General features: G+C 39.4%; 1 protein-coding gene across 1 annotated transcript in view; it reads left to right on the forward strand.

Annotated features, from left to right (window-relative positions):
- The window catches only part of LOC311266762 (guanine nucleotide exchange factor VAV3-like), a 50,444-nt gene that overhangs the window by 6,972 nt on the left and 16,799 nt on the right, over nucleotides 1-26,673 (forward strand). Inside the window, exons 3-20 of the mRNA XM_084369294.1 lie at nucleotides 2,879-2,937; nucleotides 3,642-3,707; nucleotides 4,390-4,507; nucleotides 6,070-6,159; nucleotides 6,573-6,641; nucleotides 6,722-6,825; nucleotides 7,476-7,575; nucleotides 8,297-8,392; nucleotides 10,418-10,486; nucleotides 11,258-11,344; nucleotides 12,877-12,962; nucleotides 13,407-13,539; nucleotides 16,545-16,654; nucleotides 19,487-19,588; nucleotides 20,110-20,201; nucleotides 20,991-21,013; nucleotides 22,166-22,190; nucleotides 25,260-25,390. Of these exons, the coding sequence (XP_084225420.1) occupies nucleotides 2,879-2,937; nucleotides 3,642-3,707; nucleotides 4,390-4,507; nucleotides 6,070-6,159; nucleotides 6,573-6,641; nucleotides 6,722-6,825; nucleotides 7,476-7,575; nucleotides 8,297-8,392; nucleotides 10,418-10,486; nucleotides 11,258-11,344; nucleotides 12,877-12,962; nucleotides 13,407-13,539; nucleotides 16,545-16,654; nucleotides 19,487-19,588; nucleotides 20,110-20,201; nucleotides 20,991-21,013; nucleotides 22,166-22,190; nucleotides 25,260-25,390 (1,560 nt within the window). The remainder of the gene's footprint in view (nucleotides 1-2,878; nucleotides 2,938-3,641; nucleotides 3,708-4,389; nucleotides 4,508-6,069; nucleotides 6,160-6,572; nucleotides 6,642-6,721; nucleotides 6,826-7,475; nucleotides 7,576-8,296; nucleotides 8,393-10,417; nucleotides 10,487-11,257; nucleotides 11,345-12,876; nucleotides 12,963-13,406; nucleotides 13,540-16,544; nucleotides 16,655-19,486; nucleotides 19,589-20,109; nucleotides 20,202-20,990; nucleotides 21,014-22,165; nucleotides 22,191-25,259; nucleotides 25,391-26,673) is intronic.

Consider the following 26,673-nt stretch of genomic DNA (forward strand, 5'->3'; position numbering starts at 1 on the left):
TAAACCAAAAAATGTGCTATCTCTATCCTAAACAAACAAAATACCTTTAACTTGCTGTGTGTTTGATATTCTTAATAATGAGACCGTTTTATTGTTATTGTGTGTATGTACTGTATATTATTTAGGTAAGAAAAATAACATGAACATGTGTTTTATGAATTGATGCTGCAGCTCTCCTTGGTGTTCTGGGAATTTCAGATTACCTTGTAACTAGGCCACACTCACCACGGTGGTTGGACTTCAGCTCAGCTTGTGGCTTTTACTTCTCAAGTCACATGTGGCTTAAACTGAGTGTCAGATCATCAGGCAGGTCAGGTGTGAGAACAACTTGTTTTTAAGACATGTTTCCAGCATATTTACGTGGGTTCTTCCTTCTCTCTTAAGTGATTCTTACTTAGTACTGGATGTGTTAAAACCCCCCAAAACTGATTAGTACTGCACAGCATCGGCTATCACTAGCGTAAATCAGTTGTGACGGATGTGATACAACTGAGAATTAAATTTACACTGATAGTGTCAAAGTTGCAAGAATACCACATAAATGAAATCATTCATGTATTTTTTCTAATGCTGATTAATTGTAAGCATTTCATTGTATTGAATCTATTGACCTTCAGGACCACAGTGTGTTTCGAGTGTCTAGCTGTGGAATAATGATACGCAACTAGATATCAGGGCTGCAAGTACATAATAAAAAATCGAAATATTCTCACTTAAAAGGCAAAAATCTTTTGTTTTCTTCAGGAAAGACATCATTTAGACTGTTGTTATTGCCTTGCTAAGATGCAGAGGTCTTGTGCAGTTTTAAAGCTGGTCTCTCACACTACAAACAGGACTCTTTTGAGTCACATGCACACCTGGGTTCAGCCAAAGCCACAGCACTCATTCACACAGGAAGAGACAATAAACTGCAGATAGACGGGCTGGTTTAACTAACCCCATCAACTATCTTTTTTTAAACCACGCCTGCAAATCCAAATCCTGAGAACACAATAAATTGAAGTGAAGCCTATTTGAGGAAATGATTAATAGAGGAGAGTTAACTGGCAGATGGGTCACTTTTCTCCTATTTTTTTGGAACGAGAAGCACGAAATGAACACATTTGCTGCGTTTGTATGACAGAAAATACACATTGCAATGCAAACATCACTATTTTTACTGTGGCCACTTTTTATCATGTCATCCTCATCAAACACACATCTTATTTCCTTTCATTATTTCTCCTATTGAGGAAAAACTGAGGAAGTTTTTGTTTAGTTGCAGCACAGATCTGTTAATCAGACTTGTCTCTCTTTCTTCTTTTTTTCTTTTTCGCTCTATGTGACACAAATACCACACCGTCATGGACACACATGCAAACATCTTGATGCAAAGGTGTGAGAGGCTGAGGTAGCATGACCATTTCCTGCAGACCATGCTTATCTTTCTCTTCCAGTCTGTTGTTCTGCTGTCTGTCTCTTACTTTAGATCAAGTCAAGTTTTGTCAAACAGAATGAACATTTACAATGTAATTTAACATTTGCCAATGTAAAAAAAAAGGATAGGACAACAAATTGTTTGCACAGAACTACACAGCAGACACACAACGTTGCTATATAACAAAGAGGATTCATGTGTTGAAGGAGCTCAGTAAAGTTGCATGTGTTTCTCTGCTGGTTTTCACTCTGGCTGTCGATTGCTCTGACATATTTTGTTAGTACCATGGCAAATGCTGAATTCTTCAATTCTTGGTGGTTTACTCTTGTAAAGGAATCTGTTGTTATGTTTCCTATGTCGTAGCTGGGACACACATTTGGGGTGCTGACTAGGGCTTCAATGATGGTTGCTTAATGGTTGCCGAGCATTAGCTAGTTGGTTTCTCTGCGTTTGCTAAGGTGTTACTGAATTTTATAATGGTCAGAAAGCCAGCCAAATTCTTGGTACTTGAATCTTGGTAGAGGTATCTGTTGTTGCTTGCTTGCTGTGTAGAAATCAGCTCCTACCAAACTAAGTTTTTGGCCATTTAATGCCCTTATTAGACAGTGATAGTGGAGAGGTGACAGGAAATGAAGGAGAGAGAAGCAGCAAAGGTCCCCAGCTGGATAAGAACAGACAGCGCTGTGGTTCAAGGTTGTATCCTGACTCCTAAGCCACAGGGGCCCTGCAATTTTGCATTTTTTCAGCTGAAGGCTAACTGATGTGTTGCTACCTGTTGAGACATTGGCTTTTGTTTGGTGTCCAGCAGATGAGTAGTTTCAAAGATGTTGAAAATGTTTCCTGTGTCGAGTCAAGTCAGTTTTTATTTATTTTATTCATGTATTACCAAGTCCCCGACATTCCCGAACAAGCAAACACTTCCTGCCAGTGGCGAGAATACCTTTGTAGCTGGGAACATTTTTTGGGATGGTTACAAGGGCTTCAATAGGTGGTTGTTAAGTGGTTACTAAGCGTTAGCTAGTTGGTAAATTTTCAAGGTAGCCTATTTGCTTTAGTGATTGCAGTGGCATGTTGATTTTTGTGTGTTTATTGCTGGTAGTTACATGGGTGATTATGGGCTTCAATAGGTGGCTGCAGAATGGTTGCTTAGCTAGTTTTTTGCTGAGTGTTTGCAAAGGTGTTACTTACTAAATACGATTTTCGAGATACTTGCTGGGGTAATTGCAGTGGTTGTTACTGCATTTTGAAAGTGGCTGACTTGTGCCATGTCGGCATCATGGGATATATTTAAGAAATGGTAAAGATTCCCATGTTTATGACTTGTGCATCATCTGAGAACTCAAATAGAGAATACTGTGCATTTAAAGTATAACACTATATCCTTAAATCTGTGCTCGTCTCTAAGCCTCTGTCTCTCTGGGCCATACAAAACATTCATTACCACACCTGTTTTTTCACCAGGTTATGGACACTCTATCCAAGCTCTCGTACACAACAATTGCACAGCAAGGAGGATTCAAGTAAGTCACCCACAATTAAAAACAAACAGACTGGGATGTCAGACACTTCATAACGTGCTAACACATTTTACACCTTTTAGAAAATAAGCCCTCCAGCCCCCACACCTCCCCCACCCCCGAGTCCCTGCACCTCCACTTGAACTCCACCTCCTCAACCTTTTACCGACACTGTGGCCACATTAGCTGCAGCTCACTCACTTATTTACAGTCTTACAATATGTTTTACTTCTGCACCAGAAAAGGGGAACACCATTTGATTTTCCCTTTTTAAACAGCTTATAGGAAACAGCACAATCACTAACAGCAAACATTAAAGACATGACATACAAAACATGACAAGTATAAGAAATCATTTGATTAAAGTATTAAATGCTTGCATTATATGGAGCTTCCTTTTGCTCCGTGTGTTTTTATTTTGCCATCTTTGATATTTTTTTTGGCATCCACTGCACGCGCTAATGGGGGAGTTGCAAATCTCCATAAAAATAAAATTAGGCCCGTTCCCAAAGCGAGTTGTGACCGATTTCTGTCCTTTTCTGCCATACAAAAGCAATTTAGGCTGTTCTAGATATTTGAATACATTTTACCTCATAAATACAGCAAAAAAGTGAGTTTCCTGCCTTAAGTCACTCATTAATTAGAGCTTCTTCATAGTGATTTTCTGTGAAACACTGAGTCTCACTCTGCTTCGTTGTCATTTCCAGGCCATTCCCGACCGAGGAGAGCCTGAAAGACGAGGACATTTACAACAATCTGGAAGACTTGATTGAGTATGTATGAGGCTCCTCTCTGCGGGCCCGTTAGTGGTGTTGATAGAACATGATTATTTCGCTCAGTAGCAGAACCAACTCTGCTCATCATCCATGCTCTCCAGGGGTCTGAACACCCACATGTTTTGGTAAAAGACTTGGCTCCGTTTCTGTTACTGTCAGAGGGAACAGATGAGTAATTCTGCATGTGTTTGCTGAGTGCTCGCACTCCACCCACACCGAGACTCTGGATGGGTGCTGTTGACAGGTTGATTGATAGATAAGGAAAATAACGGTGATGTAAAGAACATATAGAACAGATACTATCCGTATTACAAGGTATGTGTGTTATTTAAATGTCACAATGGAGTCTTGTTTTCTCTGAGTTGCAGATTATGCCTTTCTAAAGTATTTCAGTCTCTAATACACAAAGCTGTTAGTAGTTAATGAATGTGTGAAAAATGGCAGCCTTGAAGACTTGACTCTTTAGGTCTTCTGTTATTTTTATAATGACTCATGAATTATTATATTTCTCACTGTATTTAACATATACAGTATATGTTTACATTATCCGCAAATTGTTGCCCTACTGCTCAGTAATTTGTGACTGCGAGTCAACACATTTTTGAGATGTTAATGTGTGTGTGTGTGTGTGTGTGTGTGTGTGTGTGTGTGTGTGTGCATGGTTGTGTTTGTTTGACAGTGAAAATGCCCCTGAGGACGAGGACGACTTGTACGCAGCTGTCTACGGGCTGGAGGAAGACTACGCAGGTGGAGAGATCTATGAAGACCTCATGAGGGCTGAGCAGAATCCCCCATTGGTACTGCAATGAGTCACACAAACACACACACACACACACACACACAAACACACACACACACACACACACACACACACACACACAGTCAATGTTGAGAAGAATACTTAGAAAACATTGTTTACTGTAGGTCTGAGCTGAACACCTTCACAAGGCATTTTGAGTACCTCAGCTTTAACGACTGACTTTTCCCCACACAATCTGAACTGCTTAATTTTCACACGATCCACACGAATTAGTGGACGAAACTAAGGATCAGGATATCTTTTAGCGCTGATACTGTAAACACTGATACTTGCAGGTTAGAATACTCATTTCAAGAGAAAGCCCTACATTCAGAATAATACTGAACTAAAGGTGCAGAAGTATGATCAGCAAAATATGATTAAAGCATCCATCCAAGTAAAGCTACTCATACTGCAATAATAATATATAACATGTGTTATTGATGTTTTAGCATGTGAACAACATTTATTATTGTGGCTGACCAAACCTGGAGTGCAGCACTTTAACGTATAAATGAAAGATCCTTATATTCAAGTCATTGCTAAAATGAGTTTGCACAATGCTAATCAAGCCTATCACCGCCGGATAAATCTGTTTGCAGAGTACTGGATCATTTCTACGCTGGCACACCGGTAGCGATGCATTTTATGTCAGTAGGCTACAGCAATTATGAGTACGGTGGAGCCTATAGCATCATTAGCACTTTGACACTGTTTGTATAATTACTGTCATTGTCAGGTGTGGAACTAATTTAAGCTATTAGTTATTTTCCAACCATGTTATTAATTTGGAGTACCACAGAGGTCTATTTTGGGACCATTGTTACTTAAAGTTTGGCCCATGCTGTTGTGTAACTACATAAAAGTAGGTAAAAAAAAAATGAAAACAAAATATCTTTCCAGGGACTGCTGATAAAACAAGCCATCTGGCCATTAACATTGTCCCTGATGACTAAATAAACCGTGTACTTAGTTTTTAATAATTCATGTATTAATTTAATAGTAATTTACACGTTGGCCAAGAATTCACAGTTACGGACTGGACAAGTATAAAAGACTGAAACACTGAAATTATATCAACTGTCTCATTTTGTGCCACAGCTATTTATGATTGATTAATCAAAATCAAATGAAATAATACAGATACAAAACAAGATTAATATCACTAAAATGCAGATACTGCAGATACTTGTAGAAGTATAATGAAAACGGAGAGCTCACATGTAATCCGTATGGTCCACCTTCTAATGTTTACAATCGTGATAAATAATAAGTACTCACCTGGACTTGCAGCAGTTGAAACTCAGCTGTGATCTGACTGTTTTAAAAATACTGCTTGTAAAGAGTTAGTTTTTTTTTTTTAAAAAGAAACAATATAGAAAGATCATCTCACTTTTGAAATTCTCTGATGTGATCTGAACTACATATATGTCATCCCTGTAGTCTGATTCTGACACACTTTCTTATCTGCAGATAAATATAAAAAAAGAAAATCATGTTTTTCTCTGTCTGATTGTGATATTAAAGCAGCATTTTCTAAGTTGTGTGTCCTCCCAAAAGCAGGTAGAGGTTGATGTCCGGAGCTGCTGCCTCACAGAAATCAAACAGACGGAGGAGAAATACACAGAGACCCTGGAGTCCATCGAGAAGGTACTGAACTTCCTTAAATTATTGCCTCTGCGCTGAGATCATATACTTTTACATGACAAATGTTAAATGATGGGTTTTCTGAGCAGGAGATATCAAACTTCTTTCAAAATAAAGAATTAATCGGTAAATAGAGCAAATTAAAATGTGATGCACATGACAGCATTTTAGGGGGATGTCAGGGGAATTCTCAGTTGATAATTCCCTGATTGCCATGCTATAGTCCGCTTATCTGATATCGAATATATAGTTTGTTATTAGTTTCAGTATGAGTGCACCCCAGCTGTTACAGTCATATCACTGCTTGCTATGAATTACCATTAAGATCGCTTCTGGCTGTATGATAACATAGTGTGTGAATCTGAGGATAAGAGCTGAAATGTGTCAGTCAGATTCCCCATTGTTTCTCTCTCCAGTATTTCCTGAATCCCCTGAAGAAATTTTTCTCTGCGGCTGAAATTGACAAAGTTTTTGTCAACATTCCCGTAAGTTCCCCAAGTTTCCCTTCTGTTCACATGACTGAAATGAAATGTTTAGATGCTGATTTCTTCTTTCTCTAATGCAGGACCTGGTTAAAGTTCACAAGAGCCTGATGGTTGACGTGCAAGACTCCATCCTTAACAAAAATGCCTTAAATCTCTACCAGATTTTTATTAGCTACAAAGAAAGGTATTCATGAACACCATTCATTGTTGTTTATTGTAAGGATGCAGGGAAAGTACATAAGTGCACTTCACTGCTACAAATGTTGAAACACAGACTGAACTGCTGTGACTGGCTTGGCGGCCTCCTTGCCTCTAACTCCACCACCACCATCCCCTCTACCTTCTGATATGACAGTCAGGTCATAAACATGTTACGTGAATGTGTTATGATGTGTTTTGTAGAAATGTCAATATAGCACATCGCCTATAACACATACAAATGTGAACGTATCAGTAGTTTGCAGAGATTTAACTGCCAACATTTTATCCTGGCAACTGGACTGGATTAAAATTTAAAGGGCCATAAATATAAAAACTAAAATAAAATGCTTTGGCTCCGTCCAAATGTTTCTATCAGCTATAAAGTTCATGGTCAACTGAGAGCACTACAAAATGTAGTGAATAGAAGTAGAATTTGATTGACAAGTGCTTTTTGAAGAATAATCTTCACATATCAGAGAGAGGATTTCCTTCTCACTCGTATCATGATGTAGTGTAGATGAATGGACTTGTTACCACTTGATAACATCTTTATCATGAGCAACACGATTGCAACATCTTAAGACTTACACTGGGTTACTTTGGCTCATCAACTGTGTTTCCTTTGAATTGTAGACTGCTCATTTATGGGATTTACTGCAGTCGGGTGGAGATCGCCATCGCTGTTTTAGACCTCATCTGCAAAGAGAAAGAAGACGTTCGCCTGAAGCTCGAGGTGAGACACCTGAACAAGGTGTCCAGTCACTAACACATATAAAGCACACACCCTCATGCACACAGGTCAGATCCAGTTTTCTAGTCCCCCCTAGTGTTTAGTATGTGCACTACACACATACGACAGAATGTATTTTTAAGATAAGCCTAAATACAGATAAATAGAGAAAGAAGAAGAATATAAAACTTAATAATAATAAAATAATCTATAAAGAGCAAACAACAAAAATTGACAAAATTACAATTACAGTATTGCATTATGTTTTCTCCAACTTTAACAAACTATATACCATACTTATTTAAGTGAATTGAAATAACTTATATGGTAAGGCAAGTTTATATGTATAGCACAATTCGGACACAAGGCAACTCAAAGTGTTTCACAGGGACATAACATTACATTAAAATACATCACAAATTACATTAAAAGACATTAAAAACAAGTATGAAGACATCAAGAAACAAAACATTAAAAAAAGGTAGGAATAAGCTAAAATAGAACAGGTTTTGATAAATACGATAAAAATTACAGTGCAGTTCAAGATATTGATGAAAGCCTTAAATTGAAAGCCTTGATTTTGTTAAATCAATATTATCTAAGTTTAGATAATAAATGTTAAATAAAGTCTCAGTACCACCAAAGGATGACATGTTATTGTAACGATATGTGAAAGGATGCATCATAGTTTGCTGTTATAAAACGTGTATTGTATTTGTTCCAGGAGTGCTCAAAGAGAGCCAACAACGGGAAGTTTACACTGAGGGACCTGCTGGTTGTCCCGATGCAGAGAGTCCTGAAGTATCATCTGCTTCTTCAGGTACAGAAGGGGTTTGACTTCACGGATTTAAAGTGTCAAACAGCACGTCACAAACTGAGAGAGTGCTCAGTTGTTAAAAGAAAGCACAGACGAGATAGATCATCTGACTCTCGGTCTGATCTTCGAATGGATATGCTGAATCTGAGTGCCTGTTTACACCAATCCACCTTTATTACTGTATACACCTGATGGTTTTAGTCTGCAGCTCTCCTGGAACATTTAGGGCTTGCTGTTTTATTTCAGGACACCATAACAGTAGCTGTAAAGCCTGGAATAAGCATCAACATCGCCTTAATTTTAACTGTTGCTGGAGGGATTCAAATCGAACACATATCTATTTTATTTTAGTACTTTTTTCTATAAATGAAAGCGTTTTTAACTCCTGTGAGGTGAGCACTGGGAAGTTTTGCCAATGTAAATGCAGCTGCCTCTGTCAGTATGAGGTTGGCCACTTGAGGGCGACATTCTCCACATTTTTGCTTCACGTTTGCCTCCCGCCACAGAATCTCAGCAGATTCACACTGCAAATAACACCATCGATGTGATTAAGATCTTGCATTCAGTCTCAATATTTCACACCACTTGGAAGAAGTACAATGAATGAATGAAGTGACATGATTATAATCTGCCTCAGTAGAATGTCCAGAATTTCCCCACAAACAGGGATTTCATTGAAGATCATTTATTCCTGGAGAGTAAGAGGAAGAGGAGTAATCTGTCAGCTGATTGCAAAATAGAACAAGTGAAATTCTCATTGCATCATTTATTGATTTTTTATGAATTATTGCAATGCGGTTGCACTCTTGCTTCTGCAGAAATCAGACAAGCAGCCCTTTCAAAATCCCCCCAATCTCACTGCCTGCTGATAACTGTGTGACATCGTCTCCCCTGGTTAGTATGAATCAGAGGTCAAACTATAGCTGGCAGGGCAGATGAGGACAATGACTACAGAGCTGTTTTAAATTGTTGTGCAGGGTAAAGGCCTCCACAGTACGTGTGGTGATCGTGGGTGTTCTCTGAGGAGAGGCTTTGGGAAGGAGGTAAAAAGGGAATAGTTAATCTCTTCATCTGTAAAGATATTAAAGAGGTAATGAAGTGTAAACTAGCCTCAAGTGACTCTACCAACCTTCTTATGTATTTTTTTTTTAACCATACAAAGCACATATTACGCAGCAAATACTGTGCTGGCAGCACTCATTAACAAGCAGCATCTGTCTAGAATTAAGCAAAAATGAAACGCAAGCTAAAACAGAAAATTAAGAATGATGCCACAGTATAATATCTTTGAAAACTTGTGAAACTGGTGCCAAACTATCTATTCACTGCCTCAGATTTATGTCATGATATTGTTTTTTTTATATTTGCCGCAGGAATAACTCAGTCTGGACTAGTTAGATTATTCGTTCGCACACCTCCTTTGCTGCTTGTCTGCTGTTTTGACGGCAATGAAACCAAAGTCTTCCACCGGAGACTGCAGATTTCATGGTGCCTCTGTGCAGGTTACACTCCCAACAATAACTTCCATTTATGGAGTAATTAAACGAACATGTGTGTGGGTGTTGGGATGTTGATGTCAGAAAATCCCCATATCTTCCTTTTTCTGGCAGTAAAAATACATTTGACAGTATTTGTGTAAATAAAAAGAAGGAGGAATCCTATTTATCCGTCAGCTTAATTATACGACTGAAGTGCATGTGCCAATCCAAGCCCACAGACCCCTTTCTGCCCTCGAATACGATTAAGAAAATGAGCTGTCTTCTAAAAAGGTGGTTTTTGCTTATAAATAATTATTAACTGAAGCATATTTGTCAGTTTTTCCATAGAAATTCCCCCTTTTGTGCATTCAAATAAGACAAATTTAAGAAAATCTCTGTCGTATGATTACAACAGCAAACAAAGGCCATCTTGTTACAAAAACTACACAGTAGCACTTAAAAGAAATCTCGCAACAATAATCCAACTACTCAAATGTTTGCCTGGGTGTGAGTTTTATGTGTATCGTTTGTCTTCTCTCCCCTCTGACAGGAGCTAGTCAAACACACTCACGATGCTGCTGACAAGAGCAACTTGAAGATCGCTCTTGATGCCATGAAAGTAAGTGCAGTACTTATGGTAAATGCTCTGTAATCACTGTGGTTTCAGCTTGTCACCAATAGCGGGCTGATTTAGAGGATAATTCCCAGACAGGCTCTGCCACTCAAATATCAACTTTCATTAGATTGGAAAAAAGTCATAAATCATCATGTTTCTCTTCTACAAATGGGTGTAAATTAATACAACTTTACATTTACAGGCACATTAGTGAATGCCCTTTTTGCCTTTCCACTTTAGAGAGCTTTAGACATCTTGAAGGCTTGATTAATACTCATTATATTCACACGATGAGCATGCTCAGCTTAAGGAAGCCCTTGATTGTCACAGTACAACATTAACGCATGTGTATAAAATTGGAATAGAAGAGATTGTCATTTAAATTGTCGACAATTTAATGAAGTCCATTTATTTGCTTTCTTGCAGAGAGGTAGAGGAGAATATTGATACCATTCAACCAAGTTATTTTGCCTGTAAAACCACTAATTTGTGGTGTCTGCTCTTTGGTTTTAACAGGCTAGCTGTTTAATACTGTTTTCAGTCTTTATGCTAACGTTCAGATATGAGAGTTGTAACAATCCTTTCTAATTTAACTCTCAGTAAAGAAAGCAAAGAAGTGCATTCTGCATTCTGTGCATTCACAGTAAATCAGTTTTTTTTCAGGCTTCACAAATGAATGCATCTGACTTTTTGGACATATTCCACTACCTCCAGACTCAACTAACTCAACAAAATGTGTGTACTTGTGTGTCTGTGTGTGTCCGTGTTGCCCAGGACCTGGCTCAGTATGTGAACGAGGTGAAGAGAGATAATGAGACTCTCAGGGAGATCGACCAGTACCAGAGGTCTATTGAAAACCTGGTAAACCAAGAATCTTTTTCTACAGCTATCAGCTTCTGTTAGTGAGCACTCTGTAAGAGTGCAGAATATCAGGAAGACATGTTGTTTTCTTTTCGTCGACGATTAACTTTGCAAGTCGAGTTTTGCCCAACAAGGTCAGTCTTCCTGCTAATTTGGGGTGGTCCTCGGAAATCAGACAGTTACACAGGATACAACACAGAGACCATAAAGTCTACGACACACATGCTCTTCAGTGTTCATTTTACCTTGATTAACCAAATCATTGTTATCAAATATGCATTTTCTGTGATTTTTCTGTAACATTTTCCTTTAATTTGTTTTTTTTCCTCTTTTTTTTTCAAAATTGTGTTCTTATGGACAATAAAGATAATAATCTGTATGACATTTTATGAGTTTAGAGCTTAAAGTATCAGATTATGAATAAACCAATTAATATTGTCAAATGGCAACATTTGCCATTTTTCAACATTATTTTTATTTTTAAGTACCAAACATGAGGTTTTAGACTGTTGGTTTGAAAAAAAAAAAAAAAAATAGGCATTTCAATATGTCACTGTATGATCAGGTACATATTATAATGGACATTTTTCACAATTGTTTTGTCATCTAATCAAAGCAACTAACTGAGAAAATACAGCAAATTAATCGATACTGAAAATATTGTCGGTTGCAGCCTTATACGAATCAAATATATTGTTAACAGCAACTGCATCTCTGTGAAGAATGTTTAAAATATCAGACCGGTTTGATATTTCTGCGAGAGAAAACTCAGCTCGGAGAATCTAGGTTTCAGCATGGACTACAGTAAATCCCCCTCCAGAACCATACAGCGCACACCACGAGCATATCATGTGAGGTAGAATAAATGGAAAACACCTCATACATAAGTCAAGATATGCCATCACCGAGTGGTAATAAGAAAGCAGAACAGGATGAGATAAGGTGGTGAAAGTAGACAGGATGAGTTGCAGGTTGAAAAAAAAAAAAAAAACCCGTATTCACCAGCCGAGGCATTATGAGTAAGAGATTGTCAAGTTAGAAAGACCTTCTTTTCTTTGTCTTGATTGAACTCAATTGGTGACTTGAGTGAATGTCATTGGTGATAACAAGAGTCGGCAGTTGCTCATCAGCTGATGGTGTCAAAACTGCCATGTTGTTGTTCTGCATCAGTTTGGAAAAAAGAAGAAAAACAGTAATGTGTGACGGAGGTCTGTTGGATTCCTCTGCTGAAATAGGTGTTTCTGGTCTGGCTTATATTTCACGTATTTGAGGGATTTCTTCTGTAGCATGAACTACTACTAGAACGTGCTGATTTTCTCAAAAACTATTGAATTTTCAAATTTTAAAAACAAAACAAAAATATGATGCGCATCAGTTTTGAAAACTTGAGACAAATGAGACATTGATTGTGCCAAAGACGGTTGATGCTGGAAATCTGACATTTGAACTGAGTTTAAAATGAGCTTTTGACTGGAACGGGTTGCATAATTCACATCCTATTCATTTTAACCCCCTGCTATGTTATTTTTCAGAATCAGCCGCTCATCAGCTATGGTCGACCAAAAGGGGACGGTGAAGTGCGCATGGTCTCCAGTGTTGACAAGAGGAAACAAGACAGGTTGTTCTACCTCATCGTCCTGAGAATGTAGAAAGGGTTGCACACAGGAAGATCACATAGTAAATGTCTGATATTGAAGCGTAGCTATTGAGTACATTTACATTTACAGTGCCTACAGAGACGAAGAGCTTATTTTTGCCTCATCACTTACGTATTTTCCACCCACCTGTCGAAGAAAGGTGTGTAAAGATTACTTTCTCTGTTAAACACACAGGAAAAACAATATATGATACGATGATACGATATATGATTGCTATGAAATCAGTTGTATATATTCTCATATAGTCCAAGAAAGTACTTGATCAGACATACAGAAAGAAATGAAATGAAAAACATCTCAGCAACCTCATCTGAATTAATACGACTGACCTTATTTACTTTAACCAGCAGTATAATATATAATACAATATAACAGTATGACATTCTGCCTCCTTATTTTTCCAGACACATCTTTTTATTTGATGTGGCTGTCATTGTTTGCAAGAGAAGGGGAGACAACTATGAGATGAAGGACATACTCGACCTCAACTACTTCAAGATCACAAACAACCCCACCTCTGACAGAGAGGGCAAAAAGGTCAGTCGGCTGGGAAAACACAGTATACTTTTATGCATATAAATAAACAGATGCCGCACTTGTATATTGGTATCGGTGCACTTTGCATTGCTTTGAATATTGTCTTTCTCACATTTTCATTAATTTATAGTTCAGACCAATAAACCAAGCCAGCGTATGGAAATGTTGCACATCTGTTTGGCTGCAGATTTTATTGCTGAAATGATTGTTGGACGCCTAATGAGAGAAACATAGAATGATATTTTTTTTCATGTTCCTTTCTGAAAAGAAATCCTGATTTGCAAGGTCGCCACCCTGCACAGTTTATACACCATGCTATTTTTCGCCTCGTGGGAACGCTCGCAGGCCGTATTGTAGTGGAGGGGACTTGTTGATGTCTTGTTGATGTATGCCACAGATGGTGTCTTCTCACCCCGCTGCTGATTTGCTAATACTAAACTGACAGCTTGCCAGAATGGGATGGTTCTGTGGGTTTTATCAAAGGGACCCCATTATCTTCCTCATTTACTCTTTTGTGAAATCATGATGTGTTGGGATTCAACATGTATGGTCTGTATGGGTTTTTGTGCGTTTTGTCGTAAACATCATTTCTTTACACATGAGTCATTCCCTTTCATTTGTATTCTCTCCGCCTTACGACGTTTTGCTGCACAGAAAAGACACAGACGTGTACGAGAATTTATTTGTAGCAAGTCTCGCACACAGAGACACAGAAAAAGACAAATATTCACAGTCAAACAGATTCCGTGTACCTACATACACCTCAACACACACCCACAAACACACACAGCGCAGGACGGAGATGCTAATATCAGGTGATGAATGTGCGCAGTCCTCCAAGGCTGCTTATAGCTATATATCATTTTCTGCTAAATGAAACTTCAGAGTGTGAATGCGGTGCCACTGAGCACCCACACAGTCATCAATGATTTAACACTCAGCAGAGCCCTAAAACACTCAGGACTTTGCAGGGCCGGCCAATCACTGACGGCTAAACCCCACCACTTTTCCTGTTATTAGATATGACACAACAAGCTGGAACAGATTAGGGTGGCAAAAGCCGAGAGGTTTGGGAATTGATTGAAAATCTTTCCCAAATATTCACATGAGCGAGGCGTTTAAGCTGTAAGAGCTGCAATGGTTATAGATTCTCTCCCAGCTGTGAGAGAAAACAAGCAAACAGCAGTAATATTGCACACACAGGATTTTCTAAAAAATCGATGTAACAACATAGCAACTGCGACTTAGAAGTTTTGGTGGTATTTTCTAAATTTAGTATTTGGAAGAGAAGGATCGAACGCTGTCTTCGGTTCCTCCGAGGCAGATTAGCAGACTCTTCCTCACTGTCATCACAGCTTAAGTCCTCTTTGGGCAGAACTCTGGTTAAACTCTGATTTCTGCTGCTCTCCTGACGTTGACAAAAAACAGCAGTCATCACACTCTGGTTAGTCTGTCACATGAAGACACATGAACTACAGCTAAGAGGGACTGATGACAGCATTAACGGTTGTACATCAGGAGGGAGGTGTCTGAGAAAGTCTGTTGGCTCGATGTAACTGGAGTGGCTAGGCAGAATTAAATTCGAATCAGGCTTCACGATTTTTTTAATTGTTTTGAGATCGCCATAAATCAGGCTAGACAATTTAATTAGTGTGTCTTTGTCTGCGAGGACACAATAGGCAACATGCTAGACAATATGACAATATGGCGGATGGCGATCAGGGAGATAATATTGACAAGTGAACTTCAAGCAAGGCAAACAACATGCTTAAAAGTTATTCTTTGTCTAACTATTTTGCTTGTGTCTTGTAGTGTCTTGCAGTGTTTAAGATAACTGGAGTTTTTCTACGTTCTGTGATAGCTAGCTAACATTCGGTGAATATCACTGACTTAACGGAATAGCTTTTGCCTGTTTGGGAAATACTGACATTTGATTTCTTGCAAAGAGTTAGAGGAGGAGATTAATATCACTCTCATGTCAAATATGAAGCTAACGGCAGCAACTAGTTAGCATAGCAGAAATACTGCAAACGGGGGGGGAAACAGGTAGCGTGGCTCTGTCCAGAAAAAAAAGGCCCTCTAAGAGCTCACCTTTTATCATGTTATATTGTTGTATGCTTAATCCATACATTACAAGTGTGAAGCCAATTTGGTAAGGTGCGGTCACTACCTGGCGTCTTGTTGCCACAGTTTTTAAAACAGTCATAATGCTAAGCTAAGCTACTGAATGTAGCTTCAGATGTATTGTATGGGTACAATATAAGAGTGGTACTGATTCTTCTCATCTTACTTTCAATAATAATGCAAATAAATGTATCTCCCAAAGCAGTATTAAAGTAGTAGTAGTAGTAAAGCATGTAGAACTATTCCTCTGAAATTAGGTACGGCATGGGGAAAAAGCAAAATATTTATTACAATACCTAGCTTAGTATTTCAATACAGTATTCAAGTACAAGATATATAATAAGCGTAACAATTTTCACAAATTTAACAATTTAGTTTGTATTTTGTCTGTCCTCCTTCTGCTTTAAGTCCAGCATGGACTCCACAAGTTTGTGCAAAACCTGATGATTCATATTATCCCAGCATGATTTTGCTGAGTGCGAAGATAATCAGAAACTTTTCTTAAACTTTTAACTCAAATTATGACGCTGATATTATTTTTAATGAAAAAATAATATTACATTCAAGACAAATGCAGACTTATTGACCCCTACTGTATTTTGCTATTTTTTTAACAGCCTAACCATAAATAGCATTTAACTTGTTAGCCATCCTCGGGTAATTGAAATAGTGCTCCAATTTAAGGATACATTGAGGATTATGAACTGTTTACATTTCAACCTACAAATACATCATAACATTCAGTGACAGATAATAATCAGAGTATGAATTATTGTGATGTTACTTTCCCTTCTATACACATAAATATGCCAAAAAATACATATACATGCATTCATGAGATAATACGTGTCTGATTGCTGTCTTCCTTCTGACCTCCACAGTGGTGCTACGGCTTCTACGTGACTCACCAGCAGGGACACACAGGCTTTGAACTCTTTTTTAAAACCAGGGAGCTGAAGAAGAAGTGGCTGGATCAGTTTGAAATGGCCATGTAAGTACACGTGAACGAGAAGCCTCCGCAGTCATGGCGGTTTGTAATCGACGCAGAAGGCCAGTGTGGGCATCATAGGAAATAAAGTAACTGTGCACTTGTATGTGCAAGTGTGCGCGGTGTCTGTTTGCCTTTGTTTGCATGCATGTTATTCCAAGGCCGAGATAGGTGTTGACTCTTTCATGTGCACTGTTTGATCAGGCCTTGCTGTAATCAGCACACACTGCTGACAACAGAACGATAACACACACACCTACACCTACACCTACACCTACACCTACACACACACACACACACACACACACACACACACAAACACAAACATAAACTGCTCCAAAGAGCTGCAAAACTACAAAGAAGTCACTCTGCCTCTATGTTTCTTCAAATCAGTGCTTTATGGAGGTATATCTTTTGTATTATTTTGTAACGGTGGGAGGCTTTTCTCAGGCAGATATCCTGTCTGCATCCTTTGTTATGTTGATTCGGGAGAATACAGTGTTGTTTTGACATTACACTCTGATTGACTGAACAAATGCTTTTGTGTTTTGGGTGGATATGTATGAAAACATCCCTGATATGCATGCTGACTACCTGCTATGGCCTTCCTGAACACATTTTCACTTCTCAAAGTCACTTGTATATATGTGTATATGCGCTGTAGCAAAGCAATGCAGTGTGTGGGGATGTATATTAAACAATGGGAAATTTAAGTGCCTCTCCTTCCCTAACTTGAACTTAAAGAATAAGTTCACCCGAAACTGAAAATTCAGTTATTATCTGCTCCCCATTCTCCTAAACAACTGAAAAACAACAGACTTGTTTAAGACGTAAATACACAACCAGAAAACCTATAAAATGACTCCATACGGCTCCTCATCCAACTCTTTGTGAAACCCAAGATCCCGAATTTGAAAAGACATTATTTACACCTTCAACGTGCAGCCACAATTTAGATTCTTGTTGTGCTGCATCGTAGGCAACTGGACTTGTTTCAGTTTCCTTGAAGACGTTTCACCTCTCATCCAAGAGGCTTCTTCACGTGTGAACTTTGAGTTTCTGAAACTCAAAGCTCACACGTGTTCTTAACAACTAGAACTGAAGAAGCCTCTTGGATAAGTCCAGTTAAATTTACCATGACCTGGATGACTGAGAACCTTCATCAACACGTCCACAATTTAGAGTAGAATTTTTTCACCCACTTCTTGGAGCTGTTTTCGCCACAGGTGCAGTTGTTTGTGTCGGAAAACAGCTATGTGTGCCTCTGTGCATTGGGTAATGACACCAGAAGGGGCCCATTCAGAAAGTGAAAATTGTACCTGTAAAGAGGATGTGGGCTCCTGATGAAGGACTCACTTATGGGAGCACTCAGTTTAAGTGGCTTCTTTATGGTGTGTTCAACACAAAAAGGCATTTTTGTGCCAGTGGTGTTTGTTCGCCTTCCAGAAAGGGCTGCTTATTTCTGCTATGCATGTTTCCCCTCTCATGTCTGAACACACGCAGCTTCAAAATCAGGCTGACTCAAGTGCTCTCCATAAATACGTACACAGGCACCGGGGGTAATAACAGCTTTTCTTTCAGTCAGTTGAGGGAATGTTTTTGTCACAACAAAGTAGTTTCATTCAGCTAATAACGAAATGATTAGGAGTGTTCCATGGCTTGAGTAAAGAAAGAAAATTGTTGCCACTACTGAAACACACACAAATCCAATCACCACATGCTAACAGCACGGCTCTCTGGCAATGTTAGTCACTCAGTCAATACACTCGGTTCTAGACTGAAATATCTCAACTAAGTTCAAATGAGTTGCCATGAAATTCTGTACAGACATCCATGGTCGCTAGAGGACGGATCCTAATGACTTTGACGATGCCCTGACTTTGCTTACAGCACCATCAGCAGGTCAAACCTTTCTTTTATCCAGTGAAAAAGATCTCCGTATCTTCTAGATGGTCTAGCACATGAAACCAATTGACTTTGGTGATCCTCTGACATTTCTTTTGGTGCCAACATGAGGTTGACCTTTGTGGTTTCGGGTGAAAAGTCTGTATGACTTTTGGATGGATTGCTGTGATATTTTCTACAAACATTCAAGCATCCCCTCAGGGTGAGTTGCATTAATTTTCTTAGGTCAGAGCTCCTGCAGTCATCATTAGGTCAAAAGTTTGTTCAATACTTAAACTAATTACTTTCCCATTAACCTCAGCTGTACTACTTGTTGAGTGCTGAGTGTGTGTGTTGAGTAAAAAGTCTGATATTCTGATATTAAACATACTTAAATATCAAAAATAATTTTAAAAAAACCAACCTTAAAGTACATACAGTACATGTATGCATATTGTATACGAGTAGCTGACTTGTGGTAGAGTGGAATTATAAAGCTCACAATTGTACTTAAGTACAGTACTAATTAAAATGCCTAGTTACAGCTTACAGAGTAGGGGTGGGAATCAGATACCGTACGATTCTGTGATAATCGAAACATTGTAAGACAATCATTGATATCATCGACACGATATCTGTCTAGCTGAAGAATACAAAAAAACCCTAAAAAGGCAAAGTGCAGGAATTGATTCACTGCATTGTGCTGTCAGTTTCACAGATTTTGACACTGAAATGAAACAATGTACAAAAAGTGTCTTAGCTCAGTGCAACATGTCAATGTTCACGTGTGCCATCATTCCAATGTGCCGAATGTTTGCATAAAAATAACAATATTTGGTTCCAGCATATCGATAATCCTAAGTTTCACAATATATTGCCATGTTGATATTTTGTCCCATCCTATCACAGAGTTTTCATTGAAACATGTTTTGTTCTTATTTCCTCTCTCAGATCAAATATCCGACCCGAGCAAGCGAACCACAACTCTCACCAGTTCAAGATGCACACTTTTGAAAGGATCACTTCCTGTAGTTTTTGTCACCTCTTGCTCAGGTAATATTCAAAGTGAACAGACGCTTCTCTCTTTTGGATACAGATAGTAGAGTAGAGTAAAAACACTTCTTCATGGGACTCAATCCTGCGTCTCAGACAGGGTGACAGTGAACTGTAACAACACACGTTGTTCTAGGATGGCAAATCATGTGTTATTGTGCTGATGGTGTTTTTCTGTTCTTATGAAAATACACTTTCAAATCTTTTTCATATTGACGGTATAAAGGGAACACCATGACGTTTCACATTCTGTCATGTCTTCAGTCAGTTTTCCTCGGACAGTTTAAGAAAAAGGACGTTTTGGGAATTTAGCCTCTCACTTAATTGTAATAAACAGGCTACAGACTGTGAGCTGTCTCATTTTTCAGCAGACGGCATCAGTTTCATGGTTTTGGGAAGCTGAAGGACATTTCTGGAGTCATTTTTCTTATCTTGAGACTGTGACAGAAGCCTGAAATTTCAAAATGTCAAGGTGTTTTTCTTAAGCAGACGAACTATATCCTGTGTTTTATTGTGTCCAGGGGCATCTTTAACCAGGGTTATCTCTGTATGAAATGTGGGCTGGGGGCTCACAAGGAGTGCCTGGGTCGACTGGGAGTCTGTGGGAGAACAGGTGAGATGGAGGCCTCCCACACTGATTGTGTTTCACTTCTTAAACACTAATGGCATCATTTCCATGATATTTGCTGTGTATTGTGATTCCCCTCAGAGAGTATTTCTTAATTTTTTGGTGACCTTTCCTCTAGTGCCACCATCAGGCCACGATTTCCACTTATACACACAAAATATCAAAATCTAAAAGGCAGATTGCTATGAAATTTACTGAGCGCATTCATGCTCCCTAGAGAAGGACCTCTTTACATTTGTGGCACTCCCTGAGCGTTAGCACCACATACTGATGCCAGATTGCCACCCTTGTACATAAGATATCTAACAGATGGTATACTATGAAATCTGTTGTAAATATTTATGGTATGTGTTTACCTTTTGACCTCAGTTTCACACTTGCACAGATCTTTATTTCCCCCTCAAAGTAAAATCTAAATTCAAAACAGCAAATCGCACATGATATATTTTTCGGCTTTGTACATTTGTAGTAGTTGTTTAATTAAAAGCTAAACTATGCCGTATAGATATTTAGCAGTTGTTGCATCGTACTTCTATGTCAAGCTTAAGCTCTTTGTCACCAGTCTGGGGCTGCAGGTACATTACCCTCCCTGAATACACAGACTGCTAAAGGCAGCCCGGGCCGTTGACAAGCCATCTCGGCAGAAGCACTGTGGTCTTTATGCATTCTGAGGCGTGATGAGGGCCAGCAGAGGTTGACAGTTGAGGTTGTATGTCAGGAAGCCACCATGCGCTGATATTGTATTCCTCTCACTGTGTCTGTCTCTAACTGCAGATACTGCCAAGCCGAAGCCCAAGGTAAGACCTGCACTCTTTCTCTTCTTTGACTTAGACACCAAAGAGAACATAATTAGTGAAGCATAACATAGCAGACATCACAGAGCAGGCGTAGGTGCAGGTAACTATCGACAGGAGGAGTTTGTCACCCACATCAGTCAGGTCAACAATTGGTAATGCTGGTGAAGGGTTGGTTAACTGATGGGTTCGAAATTCAATCTCATTAATTTGTCACATCTGCAATGTTTACAGTTTACATTTCATGGTTAATTTAGCATTGTGAAACTATAATTAAATACTTAAGTAGTGAATATTCTTCTTCCTGTTGCATACTTAAAAGGTAAAGTGTGTAGGATTTAGTGGTATTTAGTGTTGCGGTCGCAGATTGCATGCAAAGGACAAACAACTCTTGTCTTACCCTCCCCTACGATGGCCGATTTAAATGTGCAAGGCCCTCTCTAAAGCCAGTGTTTAGTTTGTACCTTCTGGGCTTCCATAGAAACATGGCAGTGCAAAACGGCAGACTCCATGGAAGAGGTTCCTACTTTCTTTGTAGATATAAAAGGCTCATTCGAAGATAACAAAAAACAAAACAATACAACGTCTCAGTTGATTACACACTAATGAAAACAGAATAATTATTTTTATTTTCCATTTCTGTCCCTAATTCCACCTCAATCCTGCTCACAGGACCTTTAAGGCTCCATGTAAACCACCTGTCATGTGGGTAGAAAATGATGAAAAAGATATATGCTTTTAATTTTGAAATGAGTCCTCATTCAAATTTTGCTTCTCGGGCATTCCTGTTAATGCAATTTGTGACAACAAATCAAAAAATACTAATTACCATTATGATGAAGTGGCTTGTGGAAAAAACGATTCAAGATTTATGATTTTTTTTCAAAGTGCTCAGAAACAGAGCGCCTAAATTGTAAGCTTGATGCGCTCTTTCCTCTCAAAATGGTTAGCTCACACGTCTATAAACTGAGTATAAATCTGAGAGATTGTTGTATTACGAGTGTGACTCACTCTTCAGGTCAGACTGATCCTGCACAAGGAGCAAGAATGACCCCTTCATTTATCCATCTCTTCCCCCCCTCCATAATTCTTTCTTTCTTCCTCGTTTTCTTGCTTTTTTTCGCCGTTGTGCTCACGTTCTCTCTTCTTCCACAGGAAAGCACAACACCACCAGACCCAGGTCAGTATGGCTTGACCACTTCCCCACTTTAGTGAACCTGCCAAGGGCTTTACGTGGTACCTCTTAAGCCGCTTTCATCTCGGTTCTGTAACAAAACAGAAACACAGACAGGATGAAAAGGAGACGGTTAGTCAGGGGCCAGGGTGAGACCTGGAGGAGTTAGACGGTGGTTGAAAGCTAACGCTCAGATGTTATCATACACCGCCGCCCTCCTCCCCCCTGCTCATTTTTGATCAAATATTACTCGATTCGTGCTTTTTTTCAACAAAAAACAAACAAACCCCGAAGATGTTTTCTTCGAAATCCACTGACGTGAATCTCTCATGCGCGCACAAAGGGTTCAAAGGAGGAAATGAACAACAACAGTTTCCTCATGACAAATATATTTGTGTAAAAATAACCAATGAATAACAGGATGCAGAAGGAATCCTTAACCAAAGCACAAAAAAGACCTCGCACCGCATGCTGCGATGCCTAAACCCAAGACGGCATTGAGATGAATTGGAGTGGGTGGAATCATTATGAGGACGGCGGCAGGAGAAATGCTGGCAGAAAAGCACTTCCAGCAGTCTATACGCCTCAGCCTCAACCGCTGTGCTGTGCCTTTGTGATAAATCAATTTCCATAAGGGGCTTTATGAGAAAGACATCCACGCTTATTGTTCTTATTAAAAACATGAATGTGAGATATTCCATTCATCTGAGGTCACCGTCAGCTAATAGTTTCCTCGGGCTGGTTTGCAGGGGAGATGTGTCTGGATGTGTGAGTCTGGGGAGAGTAAGTGACTGTGTCTTTAAAGTTGGCAGGGGTGTTTAGTCTTAGCCTGAGCCGGATGCTTGTGGCTGTATTTGTCACGCCGAGGAAATATTGGAGCTGTATCTTACAGGAATAGAAGAGATGAATTTTCTGCGAGAGCAAATTGCTGCTGTTTAGGATGGTGGCATTCTGGCCATTTAGACCTTGTTTAGGAAGATTTTCAGGGCGTCCACACACGTACATGTAAGAGATCAATTGTGCTGGAAACCTTCGGATGGTGAAAGTAAGGGAAGGCAAGCAACATAAACAATTATTGAAACATAAAAGGAGTCTTTTTCACCTGCCTCTAGTGATGTCTTAATAGTTCTGGTTGTATGTACCTGGATCTTTTGACACAGCTGGATCTGAGAAATCTACTGCCAACCCAATACAATGGAGTTGTGATGCAGAATTGTGTTTGTTGTGCTCAACACCCTTAAAGAACAACTTAACAGCAGCCAAAACTGTTAGTTTTGCCAGCCGAACTTTTCACTTTGCTGCAGTGATATAGAAGTGTACTTCAGGGTGTGTCAGTACACCTGGATGCTGCTGTTGGCTGTGGTTACAGGTGAAACGGAGCAAACGTCCGACCACACCCAACCACGCTCGTCCGTAACTAGGTTTCCAACCAAATGTAGTGCAATGTCTGTCATGCTATTATTAGTGTGAATTAGAGTTTCCTCATTGAGATAAACAGCTGGTGGTGTTAATTCTCAGGTCGGGTGCCATTAAACTATTGCAGAGGAAGAAGGCACAACTAGATGTTATTAAATGTGCGTCAGTCGTACTTCAAATAATGAAAAACTATGAAGACAACCCAGTGGAAACAGTGCCTTTATTTTTACCATCTGTGACAGCGTCAGCAGGTAATGTTTTCACCTTGTGCGTGTGTGTGTCATTGTTGCAAAAAGTGGTCCTTGAGGCGCCTGTTGTAGCAGGAACTTTTCCTTCTTTTTCCATTGAGTACTTTGCCAGGTGTCTATATTTCTGTCGGTGGTCAGATTTTGTCAGCTCGATGGTGTCAAAACCGTGAAATGTGCAATCACAAAGCTTTTCAGTTGTGTAGTCGAGATAAAAACGAAAGCTGAGTTTGAAGATGGTTGTGGTCCCATGTAATGATGTAGTAACTGTTACTGAGTAGACATGGGTCTAAACATCTGTTTCCACTGAGTTATTATTGAGCTTTTAGTGAAATTGTTACTGTTGCTGCTCTGGTAACCAAATAGTCGGACTATATTTAAAATATTTAGTTGTATTCCTCTTTTTTTTCTCCATATTTAATTTTTTTATTATTATTTTTGAAAGAAATTATTTTGTATATAACTGATATAAATATGGATAAAGAACTGAACAGATAAAGAGTATCAATAAGAGTAGTGGCATTGATAAGATCTCAACCCGTCCCTATTGACGGGTGTCGTGACTGGTATGATCTCATTACAAGATGGTCTCTTGTTGTTTTATGTATTAATTTGAGGAACAGTCTCCACATCGCTCTATACAAATCCATAGTTTTGGTCAAGTGCTATATTCATGCAAGAGGAGTCTTCAGTGGGTGTTTACATTCTATCGATGCAAAAACTTTTCCACTTCAGCCAAATATTTGCCATATTTTGAGATTTTTTTCTTTAATTTCACTGTTTCATCATATTTGTATTTAGCACAAATTGAAAATGCACAGAAGCAGATCCATAGAAACTCACCCTGTGATGCTGTTTGTGGTGAAAGAGTTGCAACACACTTTCACAGAGAGAGACCACTGAAACACTGCTTTTAACTCGAAGCAAATGAAATAACATGAAACACATCAAAATGCATCTGTGTGTGTAGTCTAGGTTACAGTCTGAGCTAATGAGAAAAAGGCGCCCCTTTAGACTTAAAAGCATTAGAATCACAGATGTAGCTCCCCTTTTACCTCCACCTCGGCTTCTCCTGCGTAAATATTCATGTTTGATTGATCAAATGTTTTAACATGTGGTGTAACTCGGCAAGTCTAGCAGAAAATATCTGAGCTTTCCATTTTAGTCACAGTCTGAGCAACTAGCACCCTGTGACTCTAGTGCCTTCTATGAATTCCTAGATCTCATCAGTACCCTCTTTCCTTTAACTGCTTTTCCTCTAACCCTTTTATATTCCAATTTCATACACAGTCACAGTATTTTTAAATGAATCAACCTCCACAAGGTCTTACCGCTTTTGTAATGCTGTATGTTATCCTGTGGTTAAATGTCTGACAATTTGAGTCTAAATGTATTTGTATTCCCTGTCTGCTAGGTTTACCCAGGATGGTTGTGATCAGAGACTACAGTGGCATCCCCTGTCCCCAATGTGGGCCCCCACTAAGCATTCATGCGGGGGATGTCATTGAACTGATGTTTGCCGACCTGCACAGCTCCTGGTGGCAGGTGCGTGTCACTCAACTCATCCTCGTTTTATCTCAACATCTGTGACTCTATGAAAAAATAACATGTTACGGCTCAGCGGGTTGCCTCGGCGCACGCGATGTCTTTGCAGTGTCATTGGTTTGAATCGGCGCTGCATGTCATCTCCTAACTCTTTGCTGCTCGTCGTCCCGCAATCCGACAAAAAAAAAAAAAGGCTTTCAGAAAATATAAAAGGGTCGACATCAACAATCCGTCTCAGTTTGGCCATAATTGTTTGTATATCATCTGTGACATTGCGGTTGTTTATGACATTCTTTGTCAGGTGAGCCATAAATATGACATTAAGATGAGGTCAGCGCTAATTAGAGGATAAAATGATCTGTTTGAGCTCCACAGAACCCCGGTTACATTACAAACGGGTATCTGTTCTTTCACTCCTCAGATTGAATCACAGCCTACATCAGATGATCTAACCAATTAGTGGCTTCAGTTGATTAATTGAGTGCCACGGTGAGACAATAAAACAGCAGACACTTCAGCCTCTGGAGGATGTTTTAATGGTGGTGCACAACCTCATGTACAGGCACATTTAGCAACCATCTCACGAGGTCAGCCAACGGTTGACAGCGTTTGACCTTATCTATTTTTGAAAGGATGGAGATTTATCTGGGGTCTTCCGGCGGCCTCCCTAGCTGTTTCTCACACTGCTTTACGGCGGCATTAAAGCCTCATCCTCCTTCTGGTGCCGCTCCAATCAGACTGCAGTCTTAGCCAACGGCACGGCTGGGAGTTGGCAGTTAGCCTGAATTTCTTTGCTCCGTGTTTCTCTCTGTTGTGACAGAGCACGAGGTGGAGGGCGAGGGCATGAGCGCCAGGAGACTTCTTGTAAGCCGATAGAACGGCATGCAGAATGTCACACTGCAGACCTGATGGCACTGCATTGTTTGCTGCCATGGCAACCATGCATGCTGGGAGGTTGATAATTAAATGAATTAAATGATAATGCAGATTTGAGTGTACTTCCGCCCTTTGCACAATAGAATTGTAATAAGGCTCCTATCCTGCTGCCATGTTGTTCGCATTATGCGTTTAATCGGTGTACACAAAAGGATTGACAACATGCTGGTTTCTGAAGTTCCCTACAAAGGCAGAGAACTATAAAGTTAGGGCAGATGAAAACAAATAGAATGTGATGAGAAAATACACTATCTGCAGACAAAATAGTTTGTTTTTCAGCTTTCTCCATTTTAACTAATGTGTTCTAGACAATGTACTTCATTTTCTTTATTCATTGTCCATAGTTC

Source organism: Pagrus pagrus (genome assembly GCF_965226575.1).
Source record: "Pagrus pagrus genome assembly, chromosome: 12".
NCBI classification, from domain to species: Eukaryota; Metazoa; Chordata; class Actinopteri; order Spariformes; family Sparidae; genus Pagrus; species Pagrus pagrus.